Source organism: Protopterus annectens, chromosome 9.part0, assembly GCF_019279795.1.
Source record: "Protopterus annectens isolate FY-2018-M chromosome 9.part0, PAN1.0, whole genome shotgun sequence".
Taxonomy (NCBI): domain Eukaryota; kingdom Metazoa; phylum Chordata; order Ceratodontiformes; family Protopteridae; genus Protopterus; species Protopterus annectens.
This window is the reverse complement of record NC_056743.1, coordinates 1,722,187,322-1,722,210,567: the sequence shown is the minus strand read 5'-3', so window position 1 is coordinate 1,722,210,567 and position 23,246 is coordinate 1,722,187,322. Positions and strand designations below refer to the sequence as shown.

Sequence of the window (23,246 nt, the reverse complement as noted above, 5' to 3'; positions counted from 1 at the left end):
GTGGAGGCAAAGCCCCCACTAATATTCCTTTAAAAGCCCTTTAAAACATGAAAATATAACAACAACTCAACATTTATAACAGATATAGGTGGGGGGCTTCACCCCCACCCCCCATTGTAGGGGGCTGTACCCCCCCCAACTATATATATCAACTCCAGGGTGGCACAACTTTGGGGAGGGGGGCAAATCCCTGTTAAGTGCCTTCAGTACTGGTTGTCGACCAAATGAGCCTTCGACCAAATGAGTTTCGATCATATGAACTGTCGACCATATGAGTTTAGACCATATGAACTGTCGACCATATGAAGTAGACCCATATATATATATATATATATATATATATATATATATATATATATATATATATATATATATATATATATATATATATATATATAAAGTACATGTGTGTAACACATCTTACATGTATGTATAGAAACATATGAGTTTCTGTAATGGAGAAGTATTTAGATATGTTACTGATACATGTAACTCCTTATGAATTACAGGAGTCATTACTGAGCACATTGTGGGTGCAAAGAGCATGTCTGGCTAACATCAAGGATTGAAACAATATTAATTTCATGAACTTTAATCATACTTTAACTTAAGAATGCGGAGAAATTAAAAAATAAAGTCATAATGGAGAACTGTAAAAAGAGGAAGAATCTAAATATGGCATGAATAGACTACAAAAATCATTTGACAGTATCCCACATTCATGGATAAAAGAGTGCTTAAAATGTGTAACATACACCCTATACCGATCAATCACATTACAGCAACCATGAACACTGGCAAGCCATGATAAAGGACAAATTATTATTCCAAGGATAAAACTTTAGAGGGGGATATTCCAGGGTGAGTCTTTGTCACCACTGCTCTTTTGTCTTGCCCATAACCAATTAAGATGTCTATTAACAGATTAAGTCATGGATACAATTTGGCTCCCAGGAAACAACAATGTGAAAGACTGATCTTCTTTTTGTGGATGATTTAAAACTGTATAGTTATCAGATGAGGAACTGAAAGCACAACTGCAAGTGGTCAAAACCTTTTCAGATGACATAAAAATGTCATTTGGTCTTGATAAATTTGCAAAAGCAATCTTTAAAGCAAGAAAGCTGCAGCACCAAGAAAACATCAGCCCGGGACCGGAATGTGATATAAAATAATTTGAGTAAGAGGGAATGTATAAATATTTGAGAATTGATGAAAGATTAACAATAAAACATGAACAAATATGAATAAAACTTGGTAAGGAATATTTTAGACAACAAAAATTAATACTGAAAACAGAGCTGACATCTAGGAACAAAGTCTAAGCTATAAACCAGTTTGCTCTTCCTGTCCTAGCTCACTCTTCCTGCCCTAGTTCACAGTTTTGGAGTGACTGACTGGCTCCAGAAGGTGTTGAATTGGCTGGACAGGAAACAAGAAGGATGCTTCATGCTTATCAAATGATTTATAAAAATCAGTGTATACCAAGACCATATATTTCCCATTCTTGAAGGAAGTATGGGCCTCCTCTAAATTGATTACACATGTAGATCTGCAATCGTAGAACCACATACATATCTCCTGACCTCATAAGACCGAAATGAAGGGAAAGTTTTAAAACATGAGGAGAATAAGTCTAAGATGACTTCCCTGCTTTGTTTAGCAGAAGCATGTTTGTGTCAAGTTGGAATGTAAATCAAGCCAGAGGTAAATAAAAATTAGTCACCAACTGAATGTGCCAAAAAAAAAAAAAGAAAGAATATAAGATGAAGGATCAGATGAGAAGGCAAGAAATGTGGAAAATGCATAAATATACAGTGGATATAAAAAGTCTACACACCCCTGTTAAAATGGCAGTTTTTTGTGCTATAAAAAATGAGACCACAATAAATAATTTCAAAACTTTTCCCACCTTTAATGTGACCTATAACCTGTACAATTCAATTGAAAAACAAACAAATCTGTTAGGGGAAAAATATAAAAAAATAAAAAATGTACAATAAGCTGGTTGCATAAGTGTGCATACCCTTAAACTAATACTTTGTTGAAGCACCTCTTGCTTTAATTACAATATTCAGTCTTCTTGGGTAGGAATCTATCAGCATGGCACATCTTGACTTAGCAATATTTGCCCACTCTTCCTTGCAAAAGCACTCCAAATCTGTCAGATTGTGAGGGCATCTTTTGTGCACAGCCCTCTTCAGTTCACCCCACAGATTTTCTATTGGATTTAGGTATGGGCTCTGGCTGGGCCATACAAAAACTTTAATTTTCTTCTGGTAAAGCCATTCTTTTGTTGATTTGGATATATGCTTGGGGTCATTGTCATGTTGAAAGGTGAAATTTCTCTTCATCTTCAGCTTTCTAGCAGACACCTGAAGGTTTTGGGCCAAAAGTGACTAGTATTTGGAACATTCATAATTCCCTCCACCTTGACTAAAGCCCCAGTTCCAGCTGAAGAAAAGCAACCCCAAAGCATGATACTGCCACCACCATGCTTCACCATGGGGATGCTGTTCTTTTGGTGATGCAGTGTTGTTTTTGCGCCAAACGTACCTTTGGAATTGTGGCCAAAAAGTTCAACCTTGGTCTCATCAGACCATAACACATTTTCCCACATGCTTTTGGGAGACTCAGGGACTAGAGTGTGTTATGTACAGAGATACACAAAGTCATAAAATACCAGTATTTGCAGGCAGAAACTGGGACAATGTGGATGAAGGATACCCAGACAGCTCAAATAAATGTAGAACCAATGGGACTTATAAGAAGGAATTTACAATCATACTTAGATATGTTACCAATACATGAAATCCTGTATGAATTGTAGAAGAAGTCATTACTGGGCACATTGCGTGTGCTGTGAAGAGCATCTCTGGTTAACATCAAAGATTGAAGCAATACTAACTTAATGAACTTTAATCATATTTTGACTTAGAAATGGGGTCCATTCCCATCATGGTATTAGAAACCCAAAAGACTTGCAGAAATGAAAAATGAGATTAGTGTGTGTGTGTGTGTGTGTGTGTGTGTGTGTGTGTGTGTGTGTGTGTGTGTGTGTGTGTGTGTACATATATACAACTAGTGACACTTCACCTCCCAATCTGCAGTTAGGTAAAGTTAAAGTATCTGCCTTGTAAAGTGCAGCCACCAAAACTATCTATTAATTTGATATAAAAGATTCACTTTAATGTATTTATATTGCACAGAGCGGTTAATTCATTGTTTTAAATCTTGAGATGTCTCTGTTATAAAGTTATAAATGTTTTTGCTTTAATAGCTGTTTTAAACATTTTTATAATAACTTTGTATATGTAACCATGCAGCTTTTCTGCATGGGTTTCCATTAAAAGGGGTTTATTTCTCAGTCGGACTTTCCAGGTAAAAATATAAACAAGTAAACAATGGGAGTGATGAGCCTGAAGCTCCAGGCTCACACATATGAAATAGGCCTGCTATTTTCACGTTAGCCTGTGCTATTGAAACCCTAAATAGGCTGCTTATAATTTTCAACTCTATATCCCCAGACACCTAATCTAGCACTGAGTACCAGTGAGGTGAAGTATAGCTGAACTACCAAGCAAAAAGGGAGTGAAGCCCTGATACAAGGAAACCAAACACTCCATTTTTCATTAATCACTTTATTAACCTTAGGATCCTTGATGTAGCATTCATGGATTACATATGTAAATATGGTAAGCAATGATGTGTATAGAAAATAATTGACATATGAAATGAAAAGGAAAAACACAACACAAAGAGCAGACAAGATGTGGTTGAAGTGTATGAAAGACAGGAGTCAAGATGTTGCAATTCCTGTGCAATACTGGAAAAAACAGTGGGAGAAACTGGGCTGACAAAGTGCACTGCAATGCTTCTTAAAAATATTAAGTGCATTAACATACCATGCTTCCTAAGGCTGTGCAGTTGATGGAAAAATAGATGATGATCAGACATTCTTGAATTTGTGTTTTGTCTTTTTTACCACAGTCCAAGAGAAAATGCAGACATATGCGTAACATGTTGTGAGCATCTTTACATGACAACTATTTGTGCTGACCTCATTGGCATTGTCTGTGTTCATGTTGGTCACCCAATTGTTGTTTTCTAGTCTGACAATTGCAGAGTTTGCCAGGGATAGAGAGATAATAGTGGGTGGTCAGAAGACTGTCCCTCTTTAGTAGCAATAAGCATTCCTAAAGTCGCTATGCATATCATTTCACAAGAGATGATTACTAGGGAGACAGTAAACTGTGGAACCATGCAAACGGCAAAACATACACAGATGACAAACAAATGTAAAATTAAAAAAGCAGAAAAAATAAAAAATGGACAGAATAGTTGTCTTAAAACTTTGTTGATGAGGTCAGTAACAATAATTTCCAAAAGTCACGTAATCCAGCTAGTGTTCCAAAGCAACAAACCTTTATTCATCACAGACAAGTGATCCTCATTAACAAAAAAATCAGATATATTTTACAATGTTAAACATATCAGCTTTTATACACTTAGAAGTAGGTGTGGAAAATATATGTACTGTTTAATTTTAAACCAGCCTATTCCAGGCAAACAATATAAGCAGGGCCATAAAAGTGCATTTTAGAACATTAAGTACCCACCCCCTCACACTATTAATGATTAGATCAAATAAATCCTAGTTAAGGAAAACGCTACCTATTTGCAACCCACATTCCAAAAGTGAGGGTATAAATAGTACACCCACAGCAAAGATAAAAGTTGGCAACCAGCTTCTCAAAGCCCTATCAACATTAGTCAATTACGCAAATTCTAATCTGTCGTGAGTTAAAATATTCCTAAAACAGGCAGCTAAGGTTCTTGCTGCTCAATTGTGTATGCTTGGCTATTTTCTCTTCTACTTTGCTATATTTATCATAAGAGATAATGCAGTGGCTAACCACTTTAGAAACAATTTGCATGGTAAAAAGTATATGCTGCCCATCTCAGTTACCTGCTTTGTCATATTCATGGTGTTTTGGGAATCAGATCCTATCCTGTCAAGCAAAAGATATAAGGAAAAGAAGCAATTCTGGGTGGAGTGTCACTCTATGCTAGATTTCCTGTACACAATCCTTTATATGTATACCACTTGTATACCATGGACAAATTTACTGATCAATAATTGGTTTAGTGGCATGTCTCTGGTGTATTGCAGGAAAATGGAACACTTTATAAAAAAAAACAAAGAAAAAAAAACATAATGCAGGAAGGACATGTAAGATCACTATGGAATATGCACCCTAGCTGTAAAGTTAACTGGAGAATAAACAGCTGTATGACAACAACTCTTAACTACAACACCACCGGTCTTCCCATCAACTTTACTTCCTTTTCATAAATATGATAAGGGTGAATATAATCGTACATATTAAACTGTTTCAATGTACAATCTAAGCTGCCTATGGATATCTATGTTTACAAAATATATTTTCTTTTTTTTGTTTTTTTGTTTTTGCTTTGGAAAAATTCTTGCAGGTGGATTGACTGGTTATAAAATATAAATGTTACAGCTTTAAGCATAAATAAAAGATTTGTTTTCCCTGTAACATTTTCATTGTGGTGGACCATATAGGACCTCATACAAATTGAGCTGCCCAGTTCCTTGATTCTTCTACTTCATATTGTAGCCAGTTGAAAGAGAGGTTTTCAGAACCATGGCTCGAATTCTACAGATTATGTAGGTTCAGAAGAACCAAACTTTTCCTCATGAATTTAAAATCCAAGACAGGACTAAGATTGTTAGTCTAGAGTGCCCTGGAGTGGAGAAATTAATCTTTGTTTGCCACTTATTGTTCATGTTGTCATATTTATGTTCATATCTTTATAACTGAGAGAACTATATTTTACTGAGGTATTTGGTGTGAAACACCAACATAGTAGACAGGACAATTCACTGAAATTTATGATTTATATCATACTGTACTGGAAGTATTACTTAGTTGTTAACAGTTGTGGAAATAAGCAATATTTCCATAGGTACTTGATAGTTCAAAAAGCAAATGACTGACAAACTGCTGCATGACATGAAGTGAACCCTTAGATATTGCTGAAGAAAACTGTCTTTGATATTTGCACTGTAAGTTGTATATCTTGAGAGAGATCTAGTATTATTTGTACTGCAAATTGTACAATTATTTTCATTTTCTTTAAATATCTCAATAAACATGCACTTGTAGAGGAATTTCCTGCTTTCATGTGAAAGTTTTTGTCTAGTTAACAAAAATGTTCTAACAATATATGTCTATGTTGTATAGTTTTCAAGATATGAACATTTATTTGTGAAAGTTTAGAAAAATACTCTGAAGGCTAAATGTCAATTGCTATGTAGCTTGTTGAATAAAAATTGGCTCACAAAACAGATCCCTGGAATTTAGGGTGGCCAGCTATACCTCCTCCAAAAGACATGTCACAAGCAGTGTACTCCAGGATTCAGTCCTTGGACCACTCCTCTTTGGCATTACTTCTTGGTGGTCAAAGCTAATGTTTTGGGTTTGTGACTGACCAAACAGATGACTGTAAACTTGGTGCCATATTAAACTCCCCAGAGAACAGTAAGATCCTCCAAGAAGTCCTATCCCAAATAGCTGGTGTGAAAACACTGACTAAAAGTGAATGTCAAGAAGTATATAATTGCATCCTTTATCAAACATAACTACCCTTGTAACTATTACATTGACAACACACCACTAATAATTGATCCAGTATGTAAGAACCTAGGAACCCATCTCGAAAATAAACTGTTCCTCGATCATCACAAATCCACTGTTGTAAAGAAGTCTTTTTTTTATTTTACAACTTATATCTAAAGGTATTGCACCCAAATACAGGGATCTAATTGTTCCAATGTACTTGGCACTCATTAGACCCATCAGTAAGTATAATGCTCATTTTATTATGTACCTGTGCAGATAATTGTCACAGATAGAATGACCACAGTTCTTTCTCACTAAAACATCGGTAGCCTAAATTGGAAAAACTATGCAAACTGTCTCAAAACCTTGTCCCTTTTCTCAGAATCATACAGGCTACTGAGTTGTGACCTCTGCCTTGTGTATAAAGCTTCAACAGACCCTATTTTCTCAGTCATATATTACTCATTCACAAGTCAAATGGCATCATAAATACTCACTCAAGGGATCTCAATCTCTTTTGCAAAATAAATAGAACCCTTTAGAAATATGGGTTTTGTCACAGAGAACACAACTTCTGTGGCACTGTCTTCCACCCAACATAAAACAAAGTACTTTTACTCTATTCAAATGTAATTTGGATGAATGGATGGTTAACTGCAAATTCACTGTCAGTTTAGTACCCCTGTCCCTCATGGATAGGGGAAACATGTAAATGCTCCAACATACCCTTGTTCTGCCTATCTCTAGGTTATTTGTATGTAAAATATAAGAGCTAAAAACTAGCACTGGAATGTAAGTCTAGGCTTCTTAAGATCCTCACAGGTCAATACCCTAGTTAGTCCCTATGAACCTATGACCAGTGAGAGTGAGACACAGAATTGGGAGCTAAACTGTTTTAGAGGACCAGAGGTCTCATTACTTTGTAAGATAAGAGAATGCAGTCTCAAAATAAAATAATTTACCATATAAACTCAATCACAAATTATACTTGGCTTTAATAAACACAAAGTAGTCTAGAACAATGATGAAAATTCCAGGATGTTACTGTTCAGCTTTCACTAAATTCACTAGTGTAATTGGTTTTGCTTCACTAAATTCCCTAGTGTAATTGGTTTTGTTTCACTAAATTTACTAGTGTAATTGGTTTTGTTTCACTAAATTCACTAGTGTAATTTGTTTTGTTTGTAGGATACCTCTTTTTAAGGCCATTGCTCAGTTCCTTGTACTGGGCTGCACATGGATATTTGGGATGTTCCAGTTTCACAACGCGACAATTATGTCGTACCTCTTCACAATACTGAACAGCTTCCATGGAGTTTTCATTTTTCTGCTCTATTGTGCTGCTAACAAACAGGTAAGAGTGACACTCTACTTGTACATTAAACATCATTATCAGGTTTGTCTTTCTGCTGTTTTTCTCCATTTAGTTACACATGCATAATGAATACAGTTTCTAAAGAATGCAGATTCTTAAACGGATTGCTCACTTAAAATGGTATTACAAGTTTTATACATTAAATCACTGTTTATAGCATCTGAAGTATAATGTATTGCTAGTCGTAAGATATGATAATTGTCATAAGTAGCAAGTATCCATAAAATATTACAAATATAGCACTGAAATTTGTATTCTGCAGCCATGTAATCCTAAACAACAGTCCATGCTAAGTCCTGTAAATATTTTTCTATATGCTTACCTGCAGTGATGACATTAATTGTAGGCACTGGCAGACGTTGATGCAGCAGAAGTACTGAATGTGCAAAGTAATTATTGTTCTGATTTTTCTACTTAAAAAAAAACATATCTATTCATTTTACAAGCTGACATAAAACAACATATAATGCAGTTCCCAAAATAAATATCCTAGTAAGGAATTAGCAGCCTTAACATTTACCTGCTCCTGCAAAGTCTTACTGAGTTAGAACAATGAACGGCACACACACACACACACACACACACACACACACACACACACACACACACACACACACACACACACACACACACACACACACACACACACACACACACACACACACACACACACAAAGCCAGTAGTATAATATGGATATGTTTATCTGTCTGTTTATTTATTTATTTATTTATTTATTCATTCATTCATACATTCAGTCAGATTTTGTTTTCCAGGACAGACCACTGATTACAAGTGACCAATTACAATCTCAGCCTGGGAATAAAAATAAAGTCAGAATTACATTTGTGTGCTAGCCAGAGTACAATCAAAATCAAATTTTTAATATACTATTACCAGCTGACAAAAATGAAGAGAGTGTTTGCAATTGTATTATACATTACAATAAATCAAGACAAATCTCATTTAAAAAGTGAACTGTCTGTGTGATCATTACAGTTGTGTGTTGTGCAAGGGAAATTATAGGATAAGGATGGCAGACAGACCCTGGGATTCATTAACAATCATGTAGGCTTTGTGTAAAACCTACACAATTTCAGAATGTTAGAGTAATGAGCAGCAGGGCTCACTGAATATGCATGCTGCATCATGTTTACACATGTACAGGCATTGCCTCATGGCCAGCAGCAGTGTTGGTGAGTAATGAGCAGCAGGGCTCATTGAATATGCATGCTGCATCATGTTTACACATGTACAGGTATCACTTCATGGCCAGCAGCAGTGTTGGTGAGTAATGAGCAGCAGGGCTCATTGAATATGCATGCTGCATCATGTTTACACATGTACAGGCATCACTTCATGGCCAGCAGCAGTGTTGGTGAGTAATGAGCAGCAGGGCTCATTGAATATGCATGCTGCATCATGTTTACACATGTACAGGCATCGCTATATTGCCAGCAGCAGTGTTAGTGAGTAATGACCAGCAGTGCTCATTGAATATGCATGCTGCATCATGTTTACACATGTACAGGTATCACTTCATGACCAGCAGCAGTATTGGTGAGTAATGAGCAGCAGCGCTCATTGAAGATGCATGCTGCATCATGTTTACACATGTACAGGTATCACTTCATGGCTAGCAGTAATGTTGGTGAGTATTGAGCATCAGTGCTCATTGAATATGCATGCTGCTCATCATGTTTACACATGTACAGGTATTGCTTCATGGCCAGCAGCAGTGTTAGTGAGTAATGACCAGCAGTGCTCATTGAATATGCATGCTGCATCATGTTTACACATGTACAGGTATCACTTCATGACCAGCAGCAGTAGTGGTGAGTAATGAGCAGCAGCGCTCATTGAATATGCATGCTGCATCATGTTTACACATGTACAGGTATCACTTCATGGCCAGCAGTAGCGCTGGTGAGTAATGAGCAGCAGTGCTTATTGAATACGCATGCTGCTCATCATGTTTACACATGTACAGGTATCGCTTCATGGCCAGCAGTAGTGTTAGTGAGTAATGAGCAGCAGGGCTCATTGAATATGCATGCTGCCCATCATGCTTACACATTTGCAGGCCTTGCTTCATGGCCAGCAGCAGTGTTGGTGAGAAATGAGCAGCAGGGCTCATTGAATATGCATGCTACTCATCACGCTTACACGTTTACAGACATCGCTTCATGGCCAGCAGCAGTGTTGGTGAGTAATGAGCAGCTGGGCTCACTGAATATGCATGCTGCCCATCATGCTTACACTTTTACAGGCATTGCTTATAGGTTCATAGGTTCATAGGTTAGTACTAAGCTAACTGCCCTTGTGAGCCATTTTAAGCCTAGCCAATTATCCCTTGTGAGACTCAAACCCTGCAGCTTGTGTTTGTATGGCAAACACCTTAACCATTAGGCTACCCTCCCTTCTTGGCCTGCAGCAGTGTTGGTGGCCATGAGACAGTGCAGGGAAGCTCAGGCACACAATATAAACTAAATGGCTTGTCTGTAAGTAAACCTATTATGTGAGAATGCAGGGACTGTTTATATGAAGTAAGGACAAGTTAATTACGAGAATTAAACTGCAGGAGATATTAAATGGGGAGAGTGTATACAGAATACAAGTTAACAGTGCAGACATAAGTAACATGAGAGAGTAAGTAGAGAAAATGTACTCAGTTAATGCAGTCAAATGTGATTAAGTCCAAAGAAACATTTTAAACATACATACTTCCATTTGATGTAATAATAATTAAGCCCATTCACAATTCTTGACTCATGCTCATAACTAAAAGCAGACATGTTAACAATGTATGTGAGAGGGGCACAATGCAATATTGTAACAAAGAGAAGTAAATGTAATGTTAATGTTGATAACCTGCCGAGCTGAGATAACAGCACCCATTAAATTTCAGTGAACAATGCCATAGCAACAAGTGAACAAGACCAACATAGAAGAAAGTATCTTAACACCGGCCCAATCACATTTTATGATGACCTAAAATGATGACAGGGAAGTAACTATGTTAATTTTCACACAACTGTGAGCAGTACAATGTCAATTATTCTTAGCCATGAAAGCTGTTCCTGTTGTTTTGTACATCAATATTGTCCCAGAATTGAAACCCACTATATCTGTATAGATATGCTATATAAGTCATTACTGAAAGCACATTATTTATTTAACATTTGTTTAGTGGGAAAGTCCAACTTGGAATGAAGCCAATTTTCAGCAGAGGCCCGGGTACAAATGCTGCAGATGTATGTCTTTGTAATGTGGAAGGAAACCAGAGCGCCTGGAGGAAACCCACATGAATGCAGGGAGGACATGTAGACTCCACACAGAAGGCACTCTAGCCAAGAATCAAACCAGAGAACCTGTTGCTGTGAGGTGACAACACTACCGCTGCACCACTCCACCATCCATGCTGCAGGAGCACTCACACCATGACATATGCAGAACTGTTTCATTGGCAGAGAATTACAAAATGAGTTTATCTTTCTATCTCCAAAGTAAAATTGTGAATAATAACTTGATGTATTGTTATTTGTGTAACATCAGTACATTCATATAATGTTGGCCTTTGCTGGAACTGAACAGCAAGCTATGTAAGTCCAATGACTAACAACATGTGTATGAATCCCATGTACCACAATGGAAGTCTTATCACAGCTGTGAGAATCCATATATGTGAAGTAATTATATCAAATGATTGAGCTGCAAACATTTTGCATGGGATAATAGGGATGGGAGAGGCTTCTCCCACTGGAACTGTACACATTATAACTGTTGTGGATGTCATTCATGCATAACAGCATAGAAGGAAGCAATGCTTATGGTCAATCAATGCAGATTTTGAACATTTGACTATGTGACAACAGAAACTACGTATTATTCTGAAGAATGAATGTGGCACAGTGTAAATGTTGCCAAAATTGTGAGATATTTTGGTATTTGAAGCCATGACATCATGTTATTGCTGCAAGGGATTCACGTGCCTGTAACTTCTTGGAAACACTGCTGCAATATGTTTATTCATCACACAATATTGCCTACTGCTAGGTATACCTAAACATGCATGTTGTGAATGCATTTGTCACAATGACTGAAGAAATGCAATCATGCACAATGTGTGGATAATCACAGATTCAACCACATGCCTTAGTAAGGCAAGAGCATACTGAATATTGTCTCACTTCCTCACACCACAGAAAAAGCCTTAGTAGTTCTCTTGGGAAAGCCAAATGTCATACAATGGCATCATCATTACCCAATAAATCATTTATGTGTGAAAAATGAGTAGAAATTCTTGTAATATGAATTTACAGCTACACATGTACACAGCAGATAGCTGGGTGGCAACATTGTTACCTACGCACACATTCATAGTCATACTGACACAAGTGAGTCTAATGAGCTGGATTTCAACTGACTACCTCAAATCACAAGGTAGATAACACTGCCTGAATCACACTCGCCACATGAGATGTTGGTTTACAATTGTTACAGTGCACATTTCAATGGATAACATTACCATTGTTTACTATGGTGATGATCTTCTAAAAAGTAAGAAGGCAGTTGAAGAGCACAGTAACAATACATAGCTACACCTACTATATGCATTAGAAGCCTTCTGTACACTGCACTAGAGACATGCACCCACTCATAGCAGTCAGCCACTGCTGGATTAAAACCTCCTACTTATTTAGTTATGCAGTCTAGAGAGCACAGTATCAAAGGCCAGAGCCACAGGATAACTCTTACTACAATTATGATGTAGTTCATTTTTGATAGCATTATGTAAGCAGTATGTTTCCAATTCTGGGTATTGCCTGCAGGCAACAGAATTTATAGGACAGCCCTCTACTAATATATTCCTAAGTGAAATGTTACATAAAGGTCGTTGTCACAGAGCCAGTTCTACATGACAGTATACATTGTCACACTAGTTAACCAGTGCTGGACTTAAATCCTCATCTATCTAGGGTACACGATCTATAGAACACAGAACTAGCCACAAAAACCACAGTAAAAGTCTGACTTGTGACAGGATAGAGTGTACTCTGGACAGGATGACCTCATCAATGTAATGTAGAGAAGATGTTTGTAGTGTAAGTGGGAAAAGGGATAGAGGAGTCCTCTTCCATGTTAAATTCTTCCACTGAGTGGAAGTTGATACAGTATGTCTGTTCAGAACGCTATACATAACTCATATTGCAGCCATACACAAGCTTACCACTGTGAGATCTGACCCTTCTACTTACCTAGTTGCACAATGTAGAGAACACAGCATTAGCCACAAGTGCCACAAGAAAAGTCTGAGTCAGAAGAGGAGAGAGTGCAGTTTTGATAGGATGACATTATCAGTGTGTTGCAGAGAAGATGCTTGCAGTAAAAGAGGGACACATTGCAGAAGGAGCTGTGCCCAAAGTTAAATTATTTTCCTTAGTGGAAGTGGGCACAGAATATCTGTTCCTGAGACTTTACTTACCTGTCACTAGAACCACAGGACTAGTTCACCACTGTGAAAGTTGAATCTCTTGCTTATCTAGTTACACAAGCTACAAAATGCAGTATTGGCCACGTATGCTACAAAGAAGTTTGACTTGTAAGGAGCTGGAGTGCACTTATAAATGGATGACCTCATCAGTGTGCTGTAGAGAGGATGTTTGTGTTAAAAGTGGAATAAAGAGCAGAGGAAGCTGTGCCCAAAGTTATATATTTTTTGTCTGAGTGGAATTGGACACAACACATATGTTGTGGAGGCTTTACTTACCTGTCATTAGACCTACACACACACACACACACACACACACACACACACACACACACACACACACACACACACACACACACACACACACACACACACACACACACACACACACACACACACACGTTCACTACTGTCAGATTCAAATCACCTTCCTAAGGAGTTACACAAGTTAGAAAACACAGCATGAATTACAAGCACCACAGGAGAAGTCTGACTTTAATAATGTGAAAAATGCACATTTATAAGTAAAAAAACTTCACTGTTTAGAGCATCAGCAACTGTGTGTCACATGCTTTTGGACAAATGCATGTGGGCAGGCCAACATAACAGCACTGTATTTGTCCCATACAATTATATGCATACCTCCTAACATCTATATACTGTTGTTCATGTACATAAGTTACTGTCAATCACATGCAGCTGTTTCATGGTATGGTATGTCAATAAAATCCAGATACCTTGGTTTCAAAATTCCATTAACATATACAGAAATTGTCCAACCTACTCACATAATTCTTTGTTGTACACTTTTTTAACTGTCTCCCTGAAGCGCACCACTGTCAAGCTTATTTGCACAGCTGATGGCAAAGTATTAGCACATGCATAATCATATCTTACGTTACTTAAGTTAGAATGGGAATTAGCAGTATTCTGTAGTGTTCTGTGCTGATATTTGTGCAAATAAGCAGTATAAACATATAACCTTGTCTGAATCTGATGGAATATATTACAGATATATGTTATGGTCATGTTTCAGGTGTCATGATTTACACATTTGTCATGATAGTTGTCCTTCAGTCCTATACGTATGATACAGGATAATTATGAAACATATGAGGGTACAAGCATGTTATTGCTGGAGGAAACATGGCTTATGGAAATAGTTTTGAACCAAGGAGGTTTATTTGATGACACAGAAGTGATGGGAAGAAATGGACATTTGATGACAGGAATACACATACAGACATACTAAGAGATTAGTTTATGATTCATTTCTGCACATATTTGTGTTGTGTTACTATCTGGTTTGTGATCACAAATAATTCAGGCAAGATCTGTACAAGACAGTGTTCCATATAGGGAGTAATCTCATTAATACAGCAGCAAGATAATGATGTGTTAATAAAATGGGTGTCCAACGCTTACAGAAAAAAGAGTCATAAAAAACATTCAAGAACACTTGGTATACATGTGGATTCGAACCTTGACAGTATTCCAAAACAAATCAACAGATCTGACTATAATCTAACCACACCATATAGGAGGTAAAAGCTTCTTGAAGAACCTCATATTGATCAGGAATGAATGTAGGAATGTTTAAGGAGAGGTGAATTCAAACCAAGAGATGAAAGGTGAATAATGGCATCCAAGATAGTGGGCTGTATACACATTGGTTTACAAAGTCCATTGAACATGTGGGATAAACAGACAAATGTAGGTTTTGTAAAACCAAATTGTAAACAGCCACACACTTCGTTGCTGGTTGTGACACACTAATGGCAGAAGAACTGTATACTGAAAGGCATAATAATGTGGCAGGATTGTTGCACTGGGGATTCTGCAAACATTATGGTATTGAAGTGGCTGAAAAACACTGGAAATGTGAGCCACAATGCATCATAGAAAATGATGAAGTTTACATCACATGGGATCATCAATTGCCAACAGTTCAAAAGATAGATGCTAGAAAACCAGAAATAGTGGTCCATGAAAAGAAGATAAAAGTAGCATTGATCATTGAAATCGCCACACCCAGTGACTACAATGTCTTGCATACAGTGAGACACAAAGATCATAAAATATCAGGATTTGTAGGCAGAAACAAGAGCAATGTGGTAGAAAAATACCCAGACAGTCCCAATACTAGTAGGAGCAATGAGTTTTATAAAAAATAATCTACAATTGTATTTAGGTATGTTACCAATACATGTAACTAAATACGAATTGCTGAAGGAGTCATTACTGGGCACATTGCGGGTGCTGTGAAGAGCACTTCTGGCTGACATCAAAGATTGAAGCAATACTAATTTCATGAACTTTAATCATACTTTGACTTAGGAATGGGGTCCATTCCAGTTATGGTATTAGAAACCCAAAAGATTTGGAGAAATTAAAAAAGAGCTACGACTTAAAGTTCAAATCTGAGAACAAATTGAAGCAAAGGAGAATGTATGTATTAGTGTTCATTGCATCCATGATAATGTACATTTCCTCTGGTAGCCTAATAAATATGATGCAGTTAAAACAGACATAGACATGGAGACAGGGATAAAGATAGACAAAGTATGTAATATTTTTATGCTGCATTTTTAGCATTTTTGGGGTGCGTTACTGTTATGTATTTTCCCTGACAAGTTATCTGTCATGCTGTGTACTATCAAGTGCTTGCAATACAGAGCAAGTAGGGGTCGAAAAGTATAACCATGACTGAGACATAAGCAACTGTAATTTTAATGGTTTGAAGGGGCAGTCAAAAAATGATGAGGCAAGGGAGAATGTAGACATCAGGCTTCATTATAATAATGACAATTTTAACATTACAGAATGCGTACATTACAGCCAGAAACATTAAATGAGCCAGTGCGGAATGCTTTCTAACAATATTTGAAACTGAAACATCCTGCATGTGTACATTCAACTCTTTAACCTATTCAAGAGAAGATTAGTTAAGTACATAGCTAAGCACAATAGCACTAAGGGCACCAAAGTAATGTGAAGGCAAAACTCACAAAATTTTAAGAGCCATGTACTTTCTTTCCCCTAAGGTGAAGCTGTTGCTCTGCTTCAGGCATTGTGCAACTGGTGAGGGTACAAAGTGATGACACAGAAGGAACAGACATAACCACACTAATACTTCTGCTGTCATCTCCCCTCTCTGTGAAATGTGCTCGCTCTGTTTAAACGTCTTGGGCTGCAGGTGCACCCCCCACCCTCCAAACTTGAATAAGTACTATTGCTGAAGTGCAATTCCAGTGAAAATATTACAAAGGCTTCTCTGCAAGCACGGCTTTTCTTCAAATTAAACACAATCTGTTTAAACGTCTTGGGCTGCAGGTGCACCCCCACCCTCCAAACTTGAATAAGTACTATTGCTGAAGTGCAATTGCAGTGAAAATATTACAAAGGCTTCTCTGCAAGCACGGCTTTTCTTCAGATTAAACGCAATCTGTTTAAATGTCTTGGGCTGCAGGTGCACCCCCCCACCCTCCAAACTTGAATAAGTACTATTGTTGAAGTGCAATTCCAGTGAAAATATTACAAAGGCTTCTCTGCAAGCACGGCTTTTCTTCAAAGTAAATGCAATGTATGTCTTCACTTTCAACATAAAGACTAAATGTTAATGCCTTTACATACTGAGTTTTTTTTTTGTTTAAAGCATGCACACTTGCAGAGGCCTATCTAGCTAGCCCAGTTTTCCTAACTCCAATCCTGTAAGGCCCCATTTCAGACACTAGTTGATGACACACTGCTGAGTTCCGTACCTCTCTCTGAGTAGCAAGGCAAAATTTAAAATTTTTATCTATGGCTTTTACATCCAACTGTGCTTTTTTCCCCAGTTTCATCTGTGACCAGTCAATATTAGACTATTTTTGTATGGCAATAGCTATCCACTTCCAAACTAAACTGCACTACCCCAGAATTAGTAACACCAGAAATAATTAACTTGTGCTAGTTTAGTCCCCCCTTGAACTGTACTGCCATTTACTTAACTGCAGTTCATCTATTCTCTTAGTACTCTCTCCATATCACTTAGCTACAGTTTGAGTCAGTTGATTGTTTTTGTTTGAATTGCCCATCTTTCAGAATCTGGTTGAGAGACCTGTCAATCACTCCCACAGGACTCCTCCTGCAATCAGTCCTTACCCTACTCCCCACTAGGAATGCATAGCACAGAAGTTATATGAAGGCATGTATTCACTGTTATCTGATTGTTTTCCAGCCCACAACCCCTCCTAAGAGCAGCTAACAGGTCTCTGCCCACTTCGCTCCCCACTCTGCCCCCAATTTCCACCCACCCCCTGTGGTCCTACCTTTATTTGAACAAACCCCTCCAATCATTTTTACCATCAACCACAGCACTACTCCCAACTCTAAATCCACCATCTTCCCGCTACTACCCCTCCTCTTCTGATAACATGAATAAGCATACCATACTTATACTCTTTGCATACCCTCTCCTTGCATATCTTACATCTTACCAAAACTCTATTATACCCCCACTCAACCACTTCCACTGCACAGCTATTCACTCCATCACTCATGACTCACCCTCACTCTGCTCCTCTCCCACCAACTCAAGAACCATCCCTATGCATCCCCCACATATTCTATCAATTAAAATACTAAAACTAAATGCATCCCTACAAGTTAACAAAATAACCCTCCCACCACATCTGTTACCGAATGCACCCAATCATAAAGTTTCCCTAAAATGCAAACTCTTTCACAAACTGATAAAACTAATAACCTCATGCATATCAAAACTTGCCCTCAGTGGAGCCATCCACCCCAACCCTGGCCCATCCATCTCCAACCCACTTCTAATAATCAGACTAACAACCACATCTCCCAAATCCCAGCCAGTAGAAAACCAAATGACCTCCTTCTGCTAAGCCTAAATATCAGAAGTATAGCCAACAAAGTCTGCGAACTCCATGCCACCATAGACTTATACTCCCCAGATATAATCATCCTGACAGAAACCTGGCTAAAACCTCACATTACCAGTGAGAAAATCCTCCCTAATGGTTACAACATCATCAGGCCCATAATTGAGTACAATGCCCCTTTTGGGATGTACCTTACCAGACACCTGCAGCAACTGGAAAGACCCCAAAAGTACCTCACCAAGAGGATCAAAGGGCTCAAACAGATGCCATATGCTGCCCGGTTAAAGAAACTTCAGCTCTACTCAGTGGCATACCACCTGTTCAGAGGGCGATCTGCTGCCTGGACGATAAAGCCATGTCCAACCTGGAATTAATGGACATGCTGCACCTCAGAAAATCCAATCCCATCGGCTAGCTACAAATCCATCGAGCTATCGCTCGGAGACTTGAACCTCAGCACTGAAATAAATAGGACATGCTGGAGGGACAGATTCATAACCCAGAGGCTCCCTTCACTCTGGAATAAAATCTCAGTCCAGGTTAGGCAGAGTCCCTCATTGACTCTCTTCAAGAGGAATCTTGATGAGTGGATGGGAGATCGAGGGTTTTTTACGTATCACTTCTGTGTCCTGTTAGACAGAGGCACAGTATACTAACCTCGAAAAGGGCATAGCAAAATAAATTTAAAATGGGTGGTATGAACCTATGAACCTATAAGACTAGACTGACTAAACAAGAAAGGAGGTGGTATAGCTATAATATTTAAACAGCATCTAAACATCAAGATTCTAAACTCATCAGCTCCCCAAACTGCCAATGAAGAAATAATATATACCAACCTGAAAATAAACCAAAATAAAACCATCAACATAATAGGATGCTACTTCCCACCTGGCAAAATATCCCTCCAGTAGAAAACTTCCTAAGCTGGACTACTCACCATCTCCCTCAAGAGACCATAATTTTAGGTGACTTCAATATTGATTGGCAATCCTGTTGCGGCAACCATCCAACGCAGCATCTAAACCTTCATGGCTTCATCCAACTAGTCCAGTCACCAACCAGAATAAATAAAACTCCAACAAGCACACTACCCTGGATTGGATACTAGTCAGCAAGATTCCCCAGTCCTATATAGCAGGCTGCCTATCAGATAGCCTCAGTGATCATTCCCCAACATTCCTACTCAAAAAACACCTATACCAAGTTAAACCGGTCATCTACCATCAAATACGTAAAAAACTATACTTTAACCCAACCACATTCATCTCATCCCTCAAAGAATGTAACTGGCACCCTCTAAATTACCTCAGCCTAGATTACGCAGTCCAGTTTTTCAATACTACCTTCCTAAGCATCCTAATTAACCATGCCCCCATAAGACTTACCAGAACCAAAACCCAACCCTCCCCATGGCTACAGAACACCACTAGGTCAGAAATGAAAAACCGAGATAACGCCTGGGAACACTGGCGCAAAACCAAAACCCACTCAGCTAGACAGAAATTCGTAGAACTACACAATAGAGTCAAAAAGCTAATAAAGGAGGACAAAATCCAATACTACCAGTCTGCCCTCAACTCCTCCCAACACAAGCCCAAATAATTCTGGACCTCCATAAAATCCATCCTCCACCCAGGTAAAATCAATACCCTACACCTAACATTACTCACTGTTCAGAAAATATTGCTACCTCATTCAACACACACTTCACACAAACCATACTATCACTAGGTAGACAACACAACCCCCTCCCCTACACCCACACTCTTCTCATTTTCTCCCATTCCTACCTCCAACATAAGAAAACTCTTAACTAAACTTAAACCCACAAAATTAGCAGTAGACAACCTCCCAAGTGAATTCCTACAAATTGCAGCTGATGCCCTAGCCTACCCAGTATCCATCTTGATTAACCGATCTTTGTCAGAATGCTACGTCCCTACACTATGGAAAATATCACACATCATTCCTCTTCACAAAGGCGGCCCCTCCACAGATCTAACCAACTACCGCCCCATAGCAATTCTGTCTCCACTCTCCAAAATACTAGAGAGATGCATTCACTCTCAAATCTCAGACTACCTCCTTACTAACAACCTCCTTTCTAATACTCAGCATGGTTTCCAACCAAACCATAGCACCACCACTGCCTTACTCTCTCTTACTAACACTATCCTTCACCATAAAAACAATGGCCATCTCTCCTCTGCTACTTTCCTAGACTTATCTAAAGCAGGAAAAAGCTCCAAGACCGTCAAATGAAGACAATAATTCGTTGAAAAGGCAAATCCTTTATTCCGTTGCTAAATAATAAAATAAAAAATCCAATCCAAAAAAACAGCAAAAAGTATATCAGACAAAGCGGCTTTACCACAGCTTGGGTATAACATCAAGTTTAAAAAAGTTTTCTTCAAACTTCTTGCAAAAATAAAAATAATAATTAATCAATCATTTGATTACACATGGAATTTATTAAAGGTCTCATTAATTGAGTCATGAAGATGACAATAATAAATAAAAATCAATCACTTGCATGTAATGGAAATATGTTTAGCATCTTGTGCATCTTGTGCATAACTAATGGTGTTATGTTTATATAATTATATAAACAGAGAATCGAACAAGAAAAAAAACAAAAAAAAAAAACCAAAAAAAAAAAAAAAAAAATATAATAAATAAAATAATAGTGTGTATTGTGTGTGAAATTAAAATAAATGCAAGGCAAATAAGGTTAAAAAGGTGTGTATGTTACAGTTTTGTTATCTTAAAATTGGTGTTGTAATACCGTAGATATCACCCCAATGTAGGATTGTGAGGAGTGTGTAAAATATAATAATAAAATAGTGTAAAGTAGTGGTATAAGTATAGTAAAGATGGTAGCCAAGCCTTTCTCTACTGGGGCCTGCTAATACTACCCCTTAACCTAAAGGCTATGCTAGGCCTACCTAGGCCTAACCTGCATCTACCTGTTGCTGCCAAATATCCTCCCCAGTCACCTCCTCAATTTGACATGGTCCCGCACAAACAACTCCTCTCTGTACTCAATAACCTATCCATTTCTCAATCAGTCACCAACTGGTTTCAAAGTTACCTGTCTGACCGCCAGTAATCTGTTGTATGGCAAAATGACATATCTCCCCAACTACCTGTCTCTATTGGTGTTCCCCAAGGATCCATCCTTGGACCCCTATTCTTCTCTATTTTCACCAATAATCTAGCCTCTGCCACCAAACATGGCACACTCATACAATATGCAGATGACTCAAGCATCATCTGCTCCACCCAGTCCCTACCCAAACTGCAAAAGGTCACACAGCATGCCTTTTCCTCTGTTGAAACTTGGCTATCCGATGCCTAGTTAATACTCAACCCAAACAAAACTAATCTCCTCATCTTTGAACCCACCAAACATACTCAAAACAACTCTCACTTTAACATCACAGCAAAAGACAACACCACTATCCACCCAACAGATCACACCAAATTGCTAGGAGTTGAAATAGACAACAATCTCAAATTTGACATTGACATATCCATGGCCATAAACAAAATTAACCAAAAACTAGGAGCCTTATACAGAAATAAGCAACTCCTCACCAAAGCAGCTAGGATTTCAGTTGCAAATTCACACCTTATCTCCACCCTACTTTATGCCTCTCCAATATATACCAACCTAAGGCAATGCGATCTAAATAAACTCGAGACCTGCTACAACAAAATCACCAAATTTGCCACCGGGGCATCCTACCACAGTCACCACTGTCTCTCACTTACTGAACTAGGCTGGCTAGAACTCCCTCACCTCCTTCAATGGTATCAACTCACACTCACCCACAAACTGGTTAACCATCCTTTAAAGTTCCCATCCCTCCAGTATCTACTCCAACCCTATCTCACCACCAGACCACTACGATCCAGCAATAAAAATCAATTACAGGTTACTAGAGCCAATAACACTGCTGGAGAAGCACTATTATCCAGTGCTATAGCCAAATTATGGAACACCTTTCCCCCCAGAATAACCTCTTTACCATCATGCACCCACTTCAAAGCTTTACTTAAAGCACACCTAAAAACATGCTGGCTATGCCCTTGTAACTCTTCCCTCTAACTTCTCCCACTCCATCTACCCTCTACCTCTCTTCCACCCCACAAACTACCTTTGATTACAGCAAGCTCTGATACTTCCATGCCTATCTACTTATTATATGGCAGTAACTTCTTATTGTAAAAATTGTTAATATCTGCTATGACTTCGTGGATAGAACAGATGCTAGTTATCTACTGAATGTACTATGATCTTCATCTGTAACTATGTAATATTTTATTTGCTAGGATTCTTAATCTGTAACTATGTCTGTAATATTTTAATTTGTGGAGCTTTTCTCCCCGGGCCTCAGCTGAAAATGGACCTGCGTCCAGTCGGACATTCCCAGTCAACAAATGTAAATAAATAAATAAATAAATAAATAAATAAGAGGGAGGCAGGGAGCAAGTAGATTACTTGGATTATAACTGTTGAAAATATGCAGAGGTTAGTCTATAGAGCTGAACATTATCACAATATGTCAGAGACGAAGTCCTACTTCATGTACTTTAAATTACACAACTGAAGGGACAGTAATAACCTACAGAAACAGAAGGCGTGAACAGAGACAGAAGAGGAAAAGAGAAATAGTAAGAGTTTTGTGTATGGTACACTTAGGTCCGTCTATGTGGTGTGTCACGCATAGGGTATTTATCATTATTAATCTGTTATACTCTGTACAAGAAAGTACTTGCTATAGGGAGCAAGAAGGGGTAGGAGAGTAGAAACAAGATTAAAACATGAGCAGGATAC

At 38.2% G+C, this 23,246-nt stretch overlaps 1 protein-coding gene across 1 annotated transcript in view; it reads left to right on the top strand.

The window, feature by feature from the left end:
* Positions 1-23,246, top strand: part of LOC122810768 (adhesion G protein-coupled receptor E3-like) — an 804,089-nt gene that overhangs the window by 713,490 nt on the left and 67,353 nt on the right. The window contains exon 12 of the mRNA XM_044082329.1: positions 7,839-8,004. Within this exon, the coding sequence (XP_043938264.1) occupies positions 7,839-8,004 (166 nt within the window). The remainder of the gene's footprint in view (positions 1-7,838; positions 8,005-23,246) is intronic.